Here is a 19,060-nt window from a genome sequence, read left to right as displayed (position 1 = left end):
TTTTAGTTTTTTTTGTATAGGCTATATATATATTTTAAATTTTTTTTTGTGTAGATTTTTCATGCATCAATAAAAGTAAATAAAAAGATTTACAACAAATGTTACATTTTTGCGACATTAAAAAATGCCAAAATCAATTTCATAATTTAAAACATGCCATAAATATTCATGTTTACACAAAGATTTTATGGCACAATATGGCATTAACCTTGAATTAACCTTTTTACATCGAGGATAAATTATTATGTTTAAATATTTTAGACAAGTGAAGTGGTCGGCGTTTTCGTTCTTGAAGGTTTCAAAATTAAGGAAAACGATTTGAACAGTTTTAACATTGGTAAAAAACTTGATATTTTAACAAAAACTTGATATTAATAATTAGATAATAACTCCAAATGTTACTTGTATATTTTAATTGGTTCTTGTATCATTATATATCTTAATTAGTTATTGAAACTTTTTTTCTTTTTCGAACCACCTTGAGATAGTAGGCTAGTTTTTATATTTTATCGGAGAAGAGTGTGCTGTTATGACGTGTTTGAGCTATCCGTAAACGCCGGGCTCAAGGGCGAATAGTGTGACATTGGTGCGACTCGAACCCGTAACCTTTCTTTTTTTTTTATGTCAAAAAAACAAAATATTTAAACTTTTGGTAAACACTTTAGAATTTGAGGGCGGTGAAAAAAGTACCCACTTTCTAGCAAACACTCCTGAGGAAAGTAAGGATTGGATAAAAGTGCTTACCGCGTGCAGTTATCAGGATTTAAAAAAGAAACATAAATTGTTAAAACAACAAATTAAAGATATTAAGGTATTGTTAAGTTAAAAAACATAAATATAAAATTGCAAATTTAAATAATTTAATTAGTTTTTGTGTTTGTAGTTTTAGTATAGCTAAAAAAATGTAGTTTTTTAGTTTTTTTAGCTTTTGAATAATTTAAAAATGAACTAAGCACAAAATTAGACGGCATTTCTCGCAAGAAAACTTAATCCAATTAGAATTTTAATTTTTTAATTGTTGTTTTTTTTAAAGAGTGAAATGCAGTAAAGAACAAAATGTCGACTTTTCAGGTTTTTATAATTTTGTAGAAATAATTTGCTTTTAATTAATTATTAATCTTTAAAGTTGTTTCTTTATTTGATTTAGTCTGTCAACAATTAAAATTAATTATTAATCAAATTTCATAATTACAAAGCATGCAATAAATTAATTTTGAAATCAAGTTTTAATTTATTTTTAACTTTATTTTATTTAATTTGATTATTAATTTTAGTAATTTATTTTGCAAATAATTTTTAATTTTATTTTTTTTAGAAACAATTTAAGCCAATTCTTGAACTTGGTTTAAGGGTCAATGACCTCATATTTCTTCAAGGTCACGACCCTTCAATTCTTGTACAAGGTAGGTCAAAGTTCACTTGATTGAGGGTAAAATATAAATATTAAAGTAATTAAAATATTAATGACAAAATTAAAGTATTATTATAACAATAAAAATAGAATATGATTATGACATCACAGTAGGATATCCTGGTGTTCCATAGTAAACAACTACATTGTTGATATTAAAAATTAATTAGCATATTAATTGGAAAAATTATTTTTTGTTTTATTCTAAAAAAATTTTAATTTTTTTCTTTTTTTAGTCCAATATCTTAATCAAGGTGAAGAATTTTGGACGCCACATAATGAACAATCAGAAATAAACGAATCATTATTTATAAGAACAATTAGCTTCTATGACATCACGGAAACAATTAATGTTGAATCTAAACTCAGATTTGGGGTTTACAGAGTTAAAAAAGGATTTGAAAAAGTAAAGTTTTTACCAAAAATGTTTTTTTGTTTTATTTTTTAAATATATTTATATAATATTGGGCCATCACAATTTAAAGTTAAATGTTAAATTTTTTATTTTTAGTAAAAATTATTTTTTAAATTTTAAAATAGTTGTTTATATTAAAGAAAATTTTTTGTCAACTTTTTATTAAAATTATTTATTTACACGCAGATTGAGGAAATAGGATTTTGTTTTTGTGTTGTTGGTGACCTCATCAGACCCCAATATGAGTGGACTTTTGATTTACAGTAAGTTTAATCTTTAAAATTGACATAGTGTTAAATACACAATTTACAACTGGCAGCGTGGTGTAGTGGTAAAAACACTTGATACACCACACATGAGGTCATGGGTTTAATCCCCACTGCTCTCATGCTGTAGCGCCCATGAGTAAGGCGCTATATGCGCTATAAACTTTTGCTGAGCCAGCATTTAATCAGCAGCGTAATTATCGGGCAATTATAATCTATAATATCCCAAACTGCCACAGGCAACTCAAAACTGGGTGAGGGTAACTGATGTTACTCTATGTTTAATTTGAAAATCCACCTATACTAAGAATAAATAAATATAAAAACTATTTTAAAGTGTTTCATATGTCCAAAATATTTTATTAAAAGGTAATTTATACTTTATTTGTTTCATTGTAAAAATGTTAATTATTTAATTAGTTTGTTTTATATTTTAGAAAAGCTTGCAGTTATGCCGGTACATTAACTGTCCTCGTTGTTAATTTTAATAAAGAAATTTTGCAACAAAAACAACTAATTAACAAACAACAGGTAATTAGTGCAATTAACAAGGTTTTAATTAACATATTAAAAAAAAAATTCATTAATTTTTTGTATTTAATTAAGGTTTTTATCAAACTGTTAGGTGGCGGTAAAGAGCTTATTTTATTTAAAAATATTTAAAAGTTTTATTTTTAGAAAATGAAATAATACTTGTTTGTTTAACAAACAGTTGTTAATTATTCATTGTACTGTGATGTCATAATAGTAAGGGTTAATTAAGTTTACTAAATTAGTTTTTAAAAACTAGTCGCTAATTGTTTAGTAAATTTAACAAAAAATAACATTATTTAATTTGTTTAATTACCTCAATAGTAGTTTTGTATCAGGTATCATATTAAGGAGAAAATGCTAAATATTTGTTTTCAGTTAATATTTAATCCTACAGATTCCATTAATTTTAGTTGGACTGAATATCAAAAAATGGTCAACTTTCGGTTTATATAGTAGGTTCATTATTCTAAAGTTAAGTTAAAGTTTTTATTAGCAGTAGCTATGGTATTTAAGTTACTTTTTTAATTTAAATATTTTTTATAAAATTGAATTTAAAATTTTGTATAATATGGAAAAAGGTTTTTATAAAGTGTGTGGAAACGTAAAACAATCATTCATTGTTTGATCATGAATCACTGTGTGATGTCATAAGTGTTTGTGAAACTTAAAAAAGTTTACCTAAGTCAAATATAGAACGATGGAATGTTAACAATTTTGTTTAAACATAAAATCAGGGTTTTAAAAGTAGGTTGTGTAAAATTGGTTAAAAATATAAAGATTTTTAATTTAGAAATTTAAATAAAACCTTATTAACTGAGATTATTTTTTGTTAAACAGTTAAAATGTAGATTTTATGTAGAAGCCACCAGTAATAAAAACTTAGTTATTAGTTGAAAGGTTTTATTATATTTTTTAATTTAAAAGTGAAGGTAAAGTTTAATTGGCAAAAAGTTATGTAATGAGTCCTTTTATACATTGGTCATATTTAGTTACAACCCCTGTTTGTATAGTGACGTATGTTTTGACATAAGATCCAAAAACTACCTGTTAGGTTTACCTAGAATGTTGTAAATTATTGATAAATTTTAGTTTCTTTTTAGGTGATGTTTAAACGGTGATTTTTAAATATTGGATTTTATTAATTTAGTGGAAAAATTATCATTTTGTGCGATAAAAAATATTGATTGGACGCTAAAGATAAATTAGAAAAGAAAGAAATTATAATAAAATATCTATGAAATATATATTTTAAAATATATATTATAATAAAATCTATATTTTAAACGGAATTAATTAATGTTTTTTTTAAATAAAACCTTTTTTTTAAAGAATTAGAAAAATGAAAGAGATAATAATAAATGTTTTTATTAAGAATATTCTAAAATATTTATGTTTTTAAACAGGATTAATATTTAAAAATAAATTTATGCCCTTAGGTTATTGTTAAGACTTTCGTTTATTTTAACTTAAAGTTTGAAATATTTATTTTATTTAAAATGGGGAAAAAACGTGATAAAGGAATTGTTTTTCTTAAAGAAGCTGTTCAAGATCAGGTAATTATGATGTCACAGAGAGAATCTGATGCTTTTTATTATGATGTAATTAAGTTATTCTAAAACGCAAGAAATATTGTTGCCAGGTTTAAATTAAAAATAAAAGAAACCTGTAGTGGAATGTGATGTCATAATATAACAATACACGGTACTGGAATTTGTGATGTCATAATAATAATAATATACATTATATTTGGTTTGTGATGTCATTATATAACAATGGAGATAAAAAAAAGTAACTTTAGAAAAACGGAAACTTAAATTTTTGCAAAAAAATAGAAACTGTGATGTCATAATAGTGCAACAGCACGAGTCTATTGTGATGTCATAACCAGGAAGTGAGATTTTAGGTTGCCAACTTTCAATAATAAAGTGATAATAATAAAGAATGGAGACAAATAAAATTATTGAAGTTAAAATAAAACAAAAATTAAAACAAGATTCCGTCATTCCGTCGGCATTGAAAGTAATTTTTTTATACTAGTTTTTAGCTGGTAAACTGATTTATTTTAAGTTTATAAAAAATGGCAATTTTGGATTTAATTTTTATGTAGTAAGGGTTTTGGTTAAAATGTTTTGTTTTTTATTTTTTTTTTAGAATATTTTGTCGTTGGAAGATTCAGAATTTGAGAAATTAAAAAAAAATAAAAACCACGGAAGTTTAACAAATAATCCAGTTTTACAAACCAGTAAGTTAATTGTTAATTATTTTAATTATTATTAGTTTTATAAACTAAAAAAGGATGTTAAAATATTTATAATAAAATTTTTCAGTAGTTTAAATATCGGCATTTAAAACTTTTTTACACCATTTCTAGAACAGAAATCAAAAAAATTAACAAATGTTCTGTATTTAAAAAAAAATAAAATAGAGATTATAAAAAATAAATATTTGCATATACGCATGTATATTACATAATTATTTAAATAGGTATTACCCTAAATATTAGATAATCATTAACTTTTACATTTATTAAGTATTCAAAGAAATGAAATTTTCCCTTATTGTACTATTAATATTTTTATTTAGTTTTTGAGGGGGACGTTGTTTCTCGAACTTACAAGTTTCCTTGCGCCGAAAAAGGTTTCATAAATGGACAGGAAATAATGTTGGGGTCGTGCTTGACTTACCACGTTCCCATCTTGTTTCTGTAAGTGTTTCCAAATATTTTTTATATTTTTTTATTTTTATTTATTCTCGGTGTTAAAAGGTCACCTTCACACCTCTATTTTAAAATGACTTTATTACCACAATCTAACTTTAGAGTTGACCTAATTTTATTGTTGTTGACTTTGCTATATTGTTAGTTTATTATCCCATTTACTTCCTTTAATATAATTATTTTTGAATACATAAGCATTTTTTACAAAACAGTTTTTTTTGTTATTATATTCAACTAAATGTATCAGTTTGTTAGAGTATTTTGTTTTATAATCAATGTTTGTTTTTATATCAGTTTTATATGAATATATATTTTACTAGACCCAACAAAATTTTTAATTATTAAAGTATTGAAGTTTGCTAGCGCATATTTTGTCATAATATGGCGGCAACAAAATTATATTTGCACATCACAAATGGCAGTTTAATTTATGTTGTAAGCCCTAATTTAAACATACATATAGTAACATATATTTAACATCCTTTTAGCTTTATTTATTCATTTCTAACTAGTAAGATTTTGTCATTACAAAAAGGTTGTTTTGTGCTGAATACATTTTTAAGACTAAGAACAATTTTTATTTTTATTTTTAGAAAGTTGTTGATTAAAGAGGAAAGTAAAAAACTTTTAAGTTTGGAGAAATTAGGAAATTTAAAAGGGAACTGGGAGGAAATAAGAAAGAAAAAAATTGAAAAAACTCGAATTTATCTCCAAAAATATCAGAACAGGCTCAAATATTTACTCTCAGTTTACCAAAGTAAATAATTAATATTTTATTAATTACTTTTTGTATTAATTAAAATTTAAATATTTTTTTTATTTGTTAAAATGCCTTTTTGTTCTCTTTTAAAAATAATTAATATTTTTTAATTAAACAAAATTTTTAGAACCATATTTAAAGAAAAGTGTTGATAAAGGGGTCACTGACCTTGAATTTTCACCCACTAACCTCCAATTACAAAGGTTAAGGGTCATGAACTCTAGTTATGGAAACAATAGGTTAGTTAAATTGTTAAAACATTGTTAAAACATTTTTTTTTGTATATATTTATCCTTGATGTAGGAGGTCAACTTCACAGCTTAAACATAGAGTAACATTTGTTATCCTGCCCAGTCTTAAGTTGACTTTAGCAGTTTGGAATATTATAGAATACAATTACTCAATTATTATGCTGCTGATTAAGTGCTAGCTCAGCAGGAGTTCTTACTGTTTATCATTCCTTATGCATGGGCGCTAGAGCATGAGATCAGTGGAAATTGAACCCCATTAGTGTAGGAAGTGTTCTTACCACTACACCACGCTGCAGGTTTACACATGGTCGTATAATAATGACAATTGCAGATTGTGAACTAATTGTTTTAACTTTTTTGTAATTAATTAAAAGAATGTGAGAAGTGGGAATCAAACTTCAAATTAACATCTTAGAATTTTAACAAAAATAATAATTTAACATTTTTTTGATTTTTAAAATATTTTTTTTTGCAGTAATACGGTAGATCATAAAGAAGAATTTATGGATTATGACATCACAACAGTGGGGGCCAGTACAGCTTATGCTATGGGGTTTAAATCTGGGGGTTTGTTGCAACAACTTACTAACCATCACCATGACGACGCAGGGGGAGGAAAAAGGTAAAAAAAAATTAAAAATAAAATTTTTTTTTAAATTTTTTGAAATTTTAATTTTTTTTTTTTTTTCAGTAAAAAGAACAATTTAACGCTTCACCCGATTGCACATTGCCTGCAGAGGTCGAATCAAGGTCACTTATTATCGGAGGTCAAAGTTAAAGTTGAAGAGGTGACTGCATTGTGCGCTCAGTTGGAACAAGTATTAAACGGGGAAAAAAATAATAGTTTATCCTCAGTTGCTGCAGGTTATTTGGCTGAATTAAGCTCAAAGGTCAAAAAATTTTGTTTTTCTTTATAACACTTTTTCTTATTATTTAGATTGCATTTTAATTGTTGTAATATGGTCGCAACTCTTAACTAATTTTTGCCAGTAATAATTTACCTGCACACCACAAACAGCAGTTTTATTTATTTTGTAGGCTTATAAATTGGACATATATATAAATACCTTTATTAAATGTAGAATAAAAATATATATATAGACCTTTTTTATATATCAGTATGTTATAGCATTTTTATTTTTCTATCCAGCTTTATATCAAAAATTAAGCACTATTATATTGACTTAAATATATTGTTTACAACACTAAATTGAATATTTTAACAAATTTGATTTTAAATTTTAACAGACGGCTAAATTAAACTTAATATGCGAGAAACAAGAAATAAGAGATCAGGTCTCAGCACTATTTCAAGTTAGAAAATCCTCTCATGGTGGTTTCCCTGGTGGTGCTTCCCCTTCAAACCAAGATTCTACAACAGAAGATAGATGGGTAAAAAACTTCGAAAATAAAAAGATCAAATTTTAGCAACTTGATTAAATAAATTAAATAAAGTACAACACTTAAATCTAAATGATTAAATTTAAACTAACCGATTAGATTAAAAACTATATTAATACAAATTTTGAATTCCTTTTTCAGGATAATTTAAAGTTAGATTTGTTGTCGATATTCTCAAACGTTGTCAAGACAACCACAAAGGTCACTAACCCCAACCTTGAACAAGCTTTCCTAACTGGGGAAGGAGGTAATTGCTTGTTTTATTTTTTTATTATTGTTTCTGTGAGTTTCAGCATGGCATTGTTGGTGACTTTGCATCTTTAAACAAGGTCGTGGGATCAATCCCCACTACTCTCATGCTGTAGCGCCCTTGAGTAAGGAGCTATAAACGGTATGAACTCCTGCTGAGCCAGCACTTAATCAGCAGCATAATTATCGGGCAATTATCATCTATAATATCTCAAACTGATAAAGACAACTCAAGACTGGGTCGGGGTAACTGATGTTACTTTATATTTAGGTTGTGACGTTAATCTTTCCACATCGAGAATAAATTTTTGTTATTTTTTTAAAAATTTTAGTTGTTACTTCTAATGACCTTGAAAATGCAACCCTTGAACTTAGAAGGTTACAGAAGGCAACAGAGGTCATTTATAACGAAGTAAGGTCAGGGTTGATGTTCGCTCAACTGGAACGAGTAATTAACGAGGAACTTAATTATCGGAGAAACGTCGTTTTCTCTCAAGCAGTAAGTAAAATTAAGATTTATTTTTAATTAATTAAATTTTTAAACAATTAAGTTTTGTTTTGATTTTTTAGAACTATTACCTAATTTCTTTTAATTTTTAATATCATTAAGTAAGTTTAATTAAAAATTTGTTATTATTTATTTTTTTGAACTAAGTTTACAAAGAATTTATTTGTAAAATGATATTTTTTTCAGTTATCGGCTTGTATAACTTCAGTTGTCACCACAATATGTTCCTCAATCGAGGATAAACTAAAGTTACATCAGTTCCTAAAAGTGGGAATTTTACTTCAGGTGGAGTCCCTTCTAAGCACTTATGCTAATGAGCTTGCTATGCTACAGGTTCGGTTAAAAAATTTTAATATTAAAAATTTGTAAAAGTTTAATCCTAATTTTTGTTAATTTTTAGATGTTTTTTTTGATAAATAAGTTGTTTAAATTACTTATATATTTTTTAAAAATGTTAGTTAAAAATTAATATTTTTAAAATGTAGGATATAAAAATTTATTTATTGAAATCAATACGCATGGTGTAGTGGTCAGAACACTGGGCTTTCCTGCATGAGGTTTTGGGTTCGAATCCCACTGCTTCCATGTTGGATCAACTTGAGTAATTATGGTTAATAATATCCCAAACGGCCAAAGTCAACTTGAGACTGGGTCGGAGTAACTGATGTTACTCTATGTTTAGGTCGCGCATTCGACTTTCCCACATCGAGGATAAATAAATGTAAAAAAAAACTAAAAATAATTTGTAAAGTTTTATTATTTTAGGATTATGTAGTTGGGATAATGGATTTACAAAATGTTAAATTTAAATTAAATAAATTTGAATCAAACAAAGAAATTCCTAACTCAAATATAAAGAATTGTCAACTTTTGCCAACCCTATCTGGAACAGTAGACACTTTAATTATAAAGTAAGTTTATTATAATATCTTGCATGGAAAAAGTTCCTACTTTTTAATTTTATTTTTGTTTATTTTAGTTTACATTTTGATGAGAAAACTTTTTCACTTTTACCTCAAGAACTACAACAAGGACAATTAATAAAGGTGGGTTTAAATTAATTTGTTTAAATATGATTTTTTATGATGGTTTAATAGTGACCCAGTTTTAACTTTTTCTTATATCTTTATCCTCAATGAGGAAAGGCCGACTTTGCGACTTAAACTTAGAGTAACATCAGTTACCCCAACCCAGTCTCGAGTTGCCTGTGGCAGTTTGGGATATTATAGAGACTATAATTGCCCAGTAATTATTCTGCTGATTAAATGTTGACTTAGCAGGAGTTAATACCGTTTATAGCGCCTTACTCTAAGGCGCTACAGCATAAGAGCAGTGGGGATTAAACCCACGACCTCATGTGTGGTAAACCAGTAACTACACTAAACTCCAATATTAATAGAATTAAATTTTAATATTTTTAAAAATGTGAACAGCTCCACCCGGTGTTCTTTAACATTGGAATAAACGAGGAACAAAGTATAGCTGATCGAGTCGGAAACAATTCACTTCAGGATTATATTAATTTGGAATCGAAATCAAGACTTCTGCAATATTATGATAAGGTATTTGTTCACTTTTATTTAAGGTTTTGATATTTTTTGTTGTTAATTAATAAAAAATAATTTTTTTAAATTTTTGTCAGAATTTTTATTTTTTTTGTATTTTTATTTTTTTTTGTATTTTAAAATAAATTGACAACCCTGTAGGTTCGAGATAATTGTCCAGAAACCCTAAAAGAGAAAATTCGTCATGCGGGGTCATTTAGTAAAGATGTCAAAGGTCATGACCCAAGTTGTCCTCTTATGGAGGTCATCACAAGGTTAACCAAGGTCATGGAAATGAAGAAAAATAAAAATGTTGAAATTTTGCAACTAGCTGGTGATGTAAGTTTTGTTTCGAAAATATTATTTTTATTTAATTATAATTTGAAAAATAATTTAGTTTAATTATAAATTTCTTACGTATTAACAAAAGATATTTTTACTGGGCAAATGTACATTTCCTATTATTTTCTTTCTACCCTACGCTTTACCTTAGAAATGCATTCAATTTGTAAAAAAATATTTGTAATCAATTTAGATTACTTTTCTAAACTTTTTTTAACTTATAGATGCATTATCAGAATTATATGTTTAAATATACTGTTTTACTATCAATTAGATATTTTTTTATTAAAATGTTGTTTAATCCTTAACAGAATATCAACTTAAATTTTAGTAAAAATTTATTTCTATTCAGTAATATGGTATTGGTAAAGTAGGCAAATACAACTTAAATTTTAGTAAAAATTTATTTCTATTCAGTAATATGGTATTGGTAAAGTAGGCAAATACAACTTATTTTTCATGTTTTCTCCTACTTTATAATAATCCCACCTCACCCCTAACCCCTCTCTGAAATACACCATTTAATTTTTAACAAAATGTTGACCTAAATTTCAGTAAAAAGGTCGAATTTTCTGAAAACGTCTTGTATAGTAATAAAGGTTGGGTTCCACCAGAATTTTCAGGCACAATTTCAATATTTTCACAACATCTTTCTTCCGCAGATCACCCGAAGATTGAACGGGGTTCGGATCACAAGTTGTAAAAGTGCAAAAGATCGAACCTCGATGTCCGTCACACTTGAGCAAGCACGGATATTGACCAATCAGCACTGGATGCAACAAAACGCTTTCAGCTCTGCTCTCGCTTGTTTCAGAAGGTTCGAGATAACTTTTATGTTATTTGGTTTATTGGGTATGGGCTTTTATAGGACACTAAATTTTTCAGTAAAAAAACACTGACAAGTGAAGTGGTTGGAATGCTTAAACTACATGAAGTTCTGGGTTTGATTCTCACTGCTCTCATGCTGTAGTGCCCTTAAGTAAGGCGTGTAAACTTCTGCGCCAGCACTTCATCGTCGGACAATTATAATCAATAATATTCCAAACTGCCACAGGCAACTTAAAATTGGGTCGGAGTAACTGGTGTTGCTCTATGTTGTGGCCACGTGTTCGACCTTTCCACATCGAGGATAAATAAAACTTTAATTTTTTACCGATCACTTATGACCAACTAACAATTACTTCTGATATCACAGTCAAGGGACAAGGAGGGAAAATTGTTTAAAAAATATCGGGGCTCGGAGATTTACTTTCACATCTGTCCAGCTTTTGACTTTTCCTAAACTTTATCGACCACCGGAGGGCACTTTTGGCAAGGGAGAAACTTAACTTTATCCTCGATCTCAGGGTTTCCACTTTCTTTGTACAAATTTTGAAAAAATAGGCAATAATTTTATTTTTGTTACCAACCTCGAGGGAATAGTTTTGTTCTTGATTTCAGGGTTGCCAAAAAACTGAGATTTTAGTAAACCTCAGAGTTGTCATTTTTTTAAAGTTTAAAATGTAAATAATTTTGTTTTTATTAAAATCATATTTCTTGTTACTCTAGGATTTTATTGAAAAGCACTTAAGTAGCAATTTGGTGCAATTGTAAAAAAAAAGTTTAAATAAAATGTTGTTCGCTTTAATAAGGAGATGTTAAACTTATTAGTAGTAGAGGGCAATAGTTAGAAAATAGATCTCGATATTTTCTACAACAATATAAAAATACAAATTATTTTTTATTTTATTAAAAAAAATGGAAAATTTTTTCCAATTGTTTTTTTATTTTTTTCATTGTTACGAACAATGTCCCATTATCTGAACCCGACCGATGAATTTGACCTCATAGTCATGCCTGATCGAACACGGGTTGTCGCGCGTGAGTAAAGACGATGTGGAGTATGATTTGGTTGAACGATTTCATTTTTAGAATCTTCAAAGTTTTGAAGTTCGGCGACTTTTGTCATAAATTCAGGTTTTCGTTTGTTGTTGGATTCCAGGAAGTCTCTGGAATTTGTTAATTAACAAATTTAATTAATTAATTTTATTTAATTAAAATCTTGCATTTTTTAGATTAACCGCCTTTGTGTATAAATTGCGACAATTTTTTTTTTTACCTTTTAAAAATACATAAATCAACTTTGGTCCTGAGCAAATTTTCTTATGCGGAAAATTGATAAAAAGTCATTAAAAATTTGTCCTCTCTTACTTTAAAAGTGGTTTACATATTGGGTAAGGGTGTACAATCATAATGTGTTCGAGCTATTTGTGAACGACAAAATAAAGGGTAAAGAAAATGGCATAACTCGAAACCTTTTGGTTTGTGAGCTAAGGTAATCCAATGCAGTAACCTTCATACTACACAACCAGAGGTCAATTTCTTATGGAGAGTAAATTTTGAACAAACCTGAACGCTCTAGCGCCATGTAGTGGAGCAAGTTGTGAGTCCATCTCGTCACTCTTCTTTTTTGATTCCGACATCTCTCGTCTCAGGACTTCATCGGGGTTTTCAAGGGGTTCATCTGCCCCCCTTAACTTCCAGGTTGAGGGGTCCAAATACCATGCCCCATATTTGACCTTGACCCAAGAGGGTTCATAGGAGGGGGTTAAATCCTGTGAAGGGGACAAATTTTTTTTACACTTTTTTAGTCTTATATTTAAAAGTGTTTCCAAACAAAAAAGTTTAAACTCACCGCCTGGTTTGTTGGCACTGCAGAAGAGGGATGACTTTTCTTAGCGGAACCCCTGGGTGATATTCCGGCAGAGACTCTAAGTTCTGGCGGAACGTTTGAAAGTTCAACAACATGAATGGGAACAGACAAAGCGGGCTAAAAAAAAGAAACCATTGTTTTCATGTGTTTTAAATTAAAATTTGGCTAAAAATCTGGGTCTAATTTTATTTAAAAGTTTAATATTTATTTAAATCAAATGAAAAGCAATCCAAATATTTAATTTGTTGCCACAATTTCACTTTAAACATTGGTAAAAATCAACACTAAACTAACCTTGGTCTCATATCCACTTGCAAACAAACTCATTATCGTGGATTCCTCTACGTTGTTGCTATCTCCACCAAGGTTTGTTACCCAATCACAAAACTCCTTTGTTACCTGGTATGATGTCATAATCATGATTTAGTGTTGGAAATTATGCGATGTTATAGTTATTCAGGCAGATCAAATGTAGTGCTTAGAACACTTGGCTTCACAGTATGAGGCCTTGGGTTCAATTCCTACTGCTTTCATGTTATATTGTCCTTAAGTGTTTTAACAGTACAAACTCTTGCCCAGCCAAATTTAATGAACAGGTTAATTATTGAGCAGTTACAATTATAATTACCTTATGTCAAGGTAACAAATGCTACTCTATGTTTAGGCCGTAAAGTCAACCTTTCCACATCGAGAATAAATAAAACGCAATAAAATATAGTAACATGGGGGTGATTAAGATAAAGATGTGAAGTCAGTCTTGCAAAAATTATTCATAAAAATCCCTTAAAACTTACAAATATCAACTACATGCAAATCACCAATAATTAATTACAACAAACTTTTTTAATATGTTCATCTTGTGAGGGTGACGTCGGTCGTTTTTTTGTTCCCTTTTTCTCATCTTTTTGTCCCGAATCTTTTCTCAAAATCCATTTGTACGGGTTCCTTTGTTTTGGCAAATAACTAAAAATTCAATTTTGTTAATAATGTTCCGAAATTTTAGGAATTTGTAAAATTTTTAAAACTTGAAACTTTAAAGTTTACCTTTCAGGAAGGTTGATTCCTTCTTGAAGACTCATTCTAAGAAAATATTTAAACTTTGTTTATTCTTGTATGATATTTATATAATTAGATGGGTGTATTATTAAAATACTATATTAGAAGTATAACAAATATATCAATATAAGTTAAAGGGTAAAAAAATAAACATTCTACGAAGTTTAAGACAAAATAGTAAAAAGTTTCCTCCAATACAAAATATTAGTTTGCTACAGTATTATGACATCATAAAGACTACCTTATTAAACTTGCTTCAGTCGTGGTTCGACGGTCTGTCACGGTTGAACTCCCATCAGCCTCTGACTCAAGGTCAGGGTTCATGGCAGGGTCAAGAAGGTCAACAATCTCCTCAAACAACTAAAGGGTCAAAGTTCAAATTTTAAAATTATATTTTAGTTTCAACCAATCTGATGTCAAACCTCGGGTGGCATTCCTTCCTCCAGGTGGGGGTAGAGAGCAAGTGGATGTTGCGTCAGCCCAAACTCCACCTCCTCGATGTGATCCGTCCTCTTTTGTTGGAGCGGTAGTCGTTTGTCGAAACAAGTTTGAAATTTTGTCATCTGGGGTTTGGGAGATCTAAAAAATGATATTTTAAATAATCCTTTTGACCCCACAGCATGATGATGGAAAACTTTTAATACTACTTTGCCAAATTTCTTGATGCCTAACAAGCTCTATTAACTGTTGTTATTATAACGTGAACACTTTGGATTTTTATTTATTTTTGGGTTAAATAAAATTAAGTACAATTGCCATCAGAACTTATTCTATAAATGGAAGGTTCTAACAAACTTTTTTCTTAGGTAAATATCTTTTTTTATGGAATGTTTTTTGCATTTAAATTTGATTTCTTAATTTATTTAAACATTTAATTAATAAGGACCTTTCTTGAACATTTTCCCTCCTCAGTCGACTCGATAACGAATCTTTACTGTGGCTCAACACGGGGGAAATCCCTTTTGTACCCTGAAATATAAATTTAATTGACTATCAAATGTGAAAGTTGGGGTTTAATATATCCATGTAATTTGTGACTTGAACTTTAGAGAGCAGTTTTTTCTTAAATTATTTTTATCAAGATTTTTACCTCGACGATAAATTTTCCATCAAATTCAGGGGGTTTCCCATCCCTAAAATCATCGATCCCCGACCGAAGTAGAACCCAATTTCGACCAATCAGAGTCTCCGATAGTTCCCCCCGCTTCCGTTGTTTTAAATATTTTGTTTGAAGCCGTTCCTTGTACCTGGTTGGTTGGAATTAAAATATCAAGAAGATAAAATTATACCAACTGTCAGAAAAGACAATTTTTTAATTTTACAAACTAAAACCTATAAAAAACTCATTTTGAAAGCGCGCGCTTTTAGGTGACACAAGAAAAAAAAATTGACACAGGAAAAGAAAGATTACATATTTATGCATAATTCTTAGTGTAAAAAATGAAAAATTAGCGCTCTATTTTCTTTAAATATTGTTTTGAACAGCGGCACTATTTGGCAAAATACGAGATAACATTATGCATTGTCTTCCGTCACCTAAAAGCGCCGCTTTCAAAACTAGTTTTTTATAGGTTTTAGTTTATAAAATTAAAAAATTGACACGCCAAAAGAAAGATAACATGTTCTTGCACATTATTATTAAAAAAAAAAATATTAATTTACTGCTTATTTTGTTTCAAATACTGTCTAAAAAACTGTATATAACTACGCGAAAATAAAATTTCTCGCGGTAATTAAAATGCAAAATCCCCGCTGTTTTAAAAAAAAAATTTTGGCCGAAGTGTCCGGGGGCCGAAGTGTCTGGTTACCCATCTGAACATGTAGGATAAGCAAATACAACTACAAAATAATTATATGACACAGCACAAAGCCTGACATTTTAACTTACCAAGGTTGTTCTCGAATTGTTTGGTTTGACTTTTTCGGCACCAACAAAAGATCGTATTTATTTTGGGCCATTTTAACTAATTAGATTAATTATCAGAAAACACAGCTTGTCCGTTTCTATGACAACTGATCTCTTGCGCTTTAATATTCGCGTGATCGAAATTATTACTGGTAACCTGGCAGGTTTGTCCTCGTTTTGGGACGTTTTTTTATAAAACTGCAAATATGTTTAGGATGATTTTTGCATTTTGGAGTTGCCGTTAAAAAATTATTAAATTATTTGTTTAGTAATAACTTAAATTTAATTTTTATCCTCTAAATACTATTTTGCTTTAGTAAATTAAACCAAATTTTATTTAATCTTAAACTCCTTTTTGCACCAGTTGAGGACAAAGTTTAATTATTTAATTTATTCAAGCATAACTACGCGCAAGCAATAATCACTAAATATTACTGGAAATCAAAACAACATAAATTTATATTTTAAAACAATAATTAAACAAGCAATTGTATTTAATGGTTATGTACAACAAAACAACACCAAATCCTAACTTCAGTATGTACAAGAATGTGTTAAATTGAGCAAAAATTAAAACAGGTTTATAATAAACCAAAAATAAATTGGCGCTTTTATTAAAATAGTTTTGGTCAATTCAGGTAGTTCGGTATTTAGAAGGAATTCTAGTTGGTTAATTTTGCTTTGCTGATCTTCAAATAATTTTTAGTTATCCCCATTACACTTTCTTTCCGATCATCATCTGACCAATCAGTAGCTTGTTTGTAAGCTTCGATTGCCTCGGTGTATTTGGAGACTGCTTCGCTATATTGAGAATTGTTTTCATACCACTCACCAATGTTATTTAAGAGAACTCCGTAAACATTATATTTTTGTTTATTCTCGATCGTATTCATCAATCTGAGCCCTTCTGTATATGTTTGAAAGCAGTCAATATCTGCCAACTCCTCGCAATACCCGATATTACACAAACATGAACTCAGTTGAACAACTTTTAGTTCCGCGTTTACTCCAGGTAAGTTTTCCACTCTCGTTTTAAGTTCATGCATGAGTGGGATCACGTGATGCTGTACAACACTTCTCATGTTTTGATCTTCCTTTAACATTTTTCGAACTGAAACACTTATCCCCGAAACACAGCACACCATATTCTCAACATCATTGTCCGGGTTGTTATTATCCCCTAATAAGGAAAATGCGATCGAGTTAAATAGAATGGACTTTAGGTATTTCTTCTGGGTACGAAGATCATTAGCTACAGAAAAAACTTCTGATGCAGTTAGCTGAGTTTTGTTTCGAATTATTAAAGTTATTTTGTCTCTGATCTGAGCAACGCGATAATACTTTTTGGTTTTTAAACAAGCAACATAGGAAAGTATAAGATTTGAGATGCTTTGTATTTCTGGGTTGTATTCAGAATGCTTTATTGTTGCAGAAAAAATGGCGTCAAAATTATTTTCAGTTTGTAATTTGTGAACTATTTCTAAATATAAAAATTACTAGGAGTTGAATCAATGTCGTTTACTTAAAATACCATATTTAATTACCAATTAGTTGTTGTTAAATAAAATAAAAATTACCAAAACAGTTTTGTAATGTACACAAATAGTATATGTTACGTCATAATAAGGCTTATTACTAACTTATTGCGACATAGTCATATAAATTTGAGTTAATTTTCTTGTGCTCTGTTAAAACTTACCTTCGTGGTCGATAATTTCTAACAACTCTTGTGACGTCACATTTTTACCTAAAAATAATAAATTACTAATAAATTACTATCCGCACGATGGAGCTGCCAACCAAACATTTATATTAATGGCTATCGTGTTAAAAGTTTAAATGTCGCGGTTTAAACAACTAAGGTTTATATAGTTTGGGCATTTTGTATTACCAACTTTTTACTTTTTTGCTATAGTTTTTGTCAACTCACCAATTTGTTGTTTTGGTTCTATAGATGTCGGTAATTCTGCTTCAGTTGTTCGCGAATCGGTCACATTGTCTGCTCCAACATTACCCGCATTTTCTTCATTTCTAGCATTTTCATGAAGGACTACATTTTGGGTAACTTGGTCTGCAACAATATTGTTAAATATTAATTTTAAGTTTAAAGTGTTGCTTACACAAATTGAATTAAGGTTTTTGAGGTTACCTGCATGTTCTATATTCGCTTCTATCTCTCTGTAAACAAAATTTCAAGTATTGAATATATTAACTAATTAATATATTAATTAATGTAATTGTTTACCTGTTATCATGTCTATGAACATGCACGTTAACATTGATCTGTGGAATGTCGTCATCTGCCATTTTACAGATTGTTAAAACTTTAAAAACTATATTAAAAATATTAAAAGACGCCAACTCTTTGATACTTTGTCCTAAACAAAAGATTAATTCATCACTACGGCGTTCGCCTTACACTTTAGGATATCATTTACCTAGTTACCACCCTTTTTCTTTCCAAGTTATTGTACGCTTGAATAAGAAATTTTTATTTTAAAATCAGATTGATTTTACATTTAAGAAACTTATAAGAAAACTACAAATCAAACAAATCTCAATATCGTTAATAAACAACATAATTTACATGAAAATATATTTATTCATTTATTTAAACCAGATTATTTTATTTAACATGATCGAACAATTAATGTTAAAATTATTAATTTGTTTGCAAGTAACTTTACTTAAACAGTAAGTGAAGATTTTGCAAATATTTGTAATTAAGGTTCTGGGTTTGATTCAAACTGTTGAGACCTCGTAGCTGTCTAAGATAAAATTGTAATGTTACGTGATCCCTTTTTTCTTATAGAACAAGTTGTTTCATATTGTTAGGGTGTGGGTCATATTTCGTTTTGTTAAAATTCGAATAAAGCAAAAATTAATATATAAAAAAGGTATATACTTGCATCTTTGTTATTTAAATAATTCCGTTGTCGATAAAATCTTAAAAAGTTATCTTAAACTGGCATTTTAGTTATTACAATCAACTCGTTGGATTGTTTTAAA

The 19,060-nt window shown here is 28.7% G+C and overlaps 3 protein-coding genes across 6 annotated transcripts; 1 reads left to right on the top strand and 2 right to left on the bottom strand.

Moving 5' to 3' along the window:
* The first annotated feature begins 668 nt into the window (after positions 1–668).
* On the top strand, positions 669–11,939 carry LOC145740784 (inositol polyphosphate-4-phosphatase type I A-like). 3 transcript variants are annotated; one of them, XM_082558627.1, is made up of 22 exons: positions 669–811; positions 1,034–1,071; positions 1,316–1,403; positions 1,648–1,817; positions 2,013–2,089; positions 2,530–2,623; positions 4,778–4,868; positions 5,210–5,330; positions 5,936–6,099; positions 6,230–6,341; positions 6,829–6,975; positions 7,045–7,243; positions 7,602–7,745; positions 7,896–8,001; positions 8,336–8,502; positions 8,698–8,844; positions 9,277–9,422; positions 9,491–9,557; positions 9,945–10,073; positions 10,218–10,394; positions 11,060–11,214; positions 11,593–11,939. In XM_082558627.1, exons 2-22 carry the CDS (start codon positions 1,057–1,059, stop codon positions 11,723–11,725), a joined length of 2,649 nt encoding a protein of 882 aa, XP_082414753.1. In that variant the 5' UTR covers positions 669–811; positions 1,034–1,056; the 3' UTR covers positions 11,726–11,939. The 3 variants fall into 3 exon arrangements, with proteins under 3 accessions (XP_082414753.1, XP_082414755.1, XP_082414754.1); XM_082558629.1 differs by lacking the exons at positions 669–811; positions 1,034–1,071; positions 1,316–1,403; ... (1 more) ...; positions 2,013–2,089; positions 2,530–2,623 and adding an exon at positions 4,049–4,179; XM_082558628.1 differs by lacking the exons at positions 669–811; positions 1,034–1,071; positions 1,316–1,403; ... (1 more) ...; positions 2,013–2,089; positions 2,530–2,623 and adding an exon at positions 4,194–4,645.
* Positions 11,936–16,150, bottom strand: LOC145740785 (protein FAM47E-like). Its single transcript, XM_082558631.1, has 11 exons — positions 16,034–16,150; positions 15,236–15,392; positions 15,032–15,114; positions 14,568–14,724; positions 14,387–14,505; positions 14,134–14,169; positions 13,929–14,052; positions 13,384–13,488; positions 13,054–13,206; positions 12,786–12,991; positions 11,936–12,385 (listed from the first exon to the last, which is right to left on the bottom strand). Exons 1-11 carry the CDS (start codon positions 16,102–16,104, stop codon positions 12,193–12,195), a joined length of 1,404 nt encoding a protein of 467 aa, XP_082414757.1. The 5' UTR covers positions 16,105–16,150; the 3' UTR covers positions 11,936–12,192.
* Positions 16,151–16,445: 295 nt separating this feature from the next.
* LOC145755598 (uncharacterized) lies at positions 16,446–18,424 on the bottom strand. Of its 2 annotated transcripts, none has more exons than XM_082571840.1 (5): positions 18,297–18,424; positions 18,201–18,229; positions 17,982–18,122; positions 17,751–17,798; positions 16,446–17,531 (listed from the first exon to the last, which is right to left on the bottom strand). In XM_082571840.1, exons 1-5 carry the CDS (start codon positions 18,356–18,358, stop codon positions 16,714–16,716), a joined length of 1,098 nt encoding a protein of 365 aa, XP_082427966.1. In that variant the 5' UTR covers positions 18,359–18,424; the 3' UTR covers positions 16,446–16,713. The 2 variants fall into 2 exon arrangements, with proteins under 2 accessions (XP_082427966.1, XP_082427973.1); XM_082571847.1 differs by having other exon boundaries at positions 16,446–17,231.
* Positions 18,425–19,060: the final 636 nt, after the last annotated feature.

This window comes from Corella eumyota, chromosome 1 (genome assembly GCF_963082875.1).
Source record: "Corella eumyota chromosome 1, kaCorEumy4.1, whole genome shotgun sequence".
Lineage (NCBI taxonomy): Eukaryota > Metazoa > Chordata > Ascidiacea > Phlebobranchia > Corellidae > Corella > Corella eumyota.
The sequence above is the reverse complement of the archived record's forward strand: the minus strand, read 5'-3'. Positions and strand labels throughout refer to the sequence as shown.

Coding starts and splice junctions, on each gene's coding strand:
- LOC145755598 (XM_082571840.1), bottom strand. CDS start 18,358: ATGGCAGATGACGACATTCCACAGATCAATGTTAACGTGCATGTTCAT. Junction 18,230..18,296: donor GTTCATAGACATGATAACAG/GTAAACAATTAC, acceptor TTTTGTTTACAG/AGAGATAGAAGCGAATATAG. Junction 17,799..17,981: donor AGAACCAAAACAACAAATTG/GTGAGTTGACAA, acceptor TATTATTTTTAG/GTAAAAATGTGACGTCACAA.
- LOC145740784 (XM_082558627.1), top strand. Junction 6,976..7,044: donor GACGCAGGGGGAGGAAAAAG/GTAAAAAAAAAT, acceptor TTTTTTTTTCAG/TAAAAAGAACAATTTAACGC. Junction 8,002..8,335: donor TTTCCTAACTGGGGAAGGAG/GTAATTGCTTGT, acceptor TAAAAATTTTAG/TTGTTACTTCTAATGACCTT.
- LOC145740785 (XM_082558631.1), bottom strand. CDS start 16,104: ATGGCCCAAAATAAATACGATCTTTTGTTGGTGCCGAAAAAGTCAAAC. Junction 15,115..15,235: donor ATGGAAAATTTATCGTCGAG/GTAAAAATCTTG, acceptor TTTATATTTCAG/GGTACAAAAGGGATTTCCCC. Junction 14,053..14,133: donor GGAATCAACCTTCCTGAAAG/GTAAACTTTAAA, acceptor TTGAATTTTTAG/TTATTTGCCAAAACAAAGGA.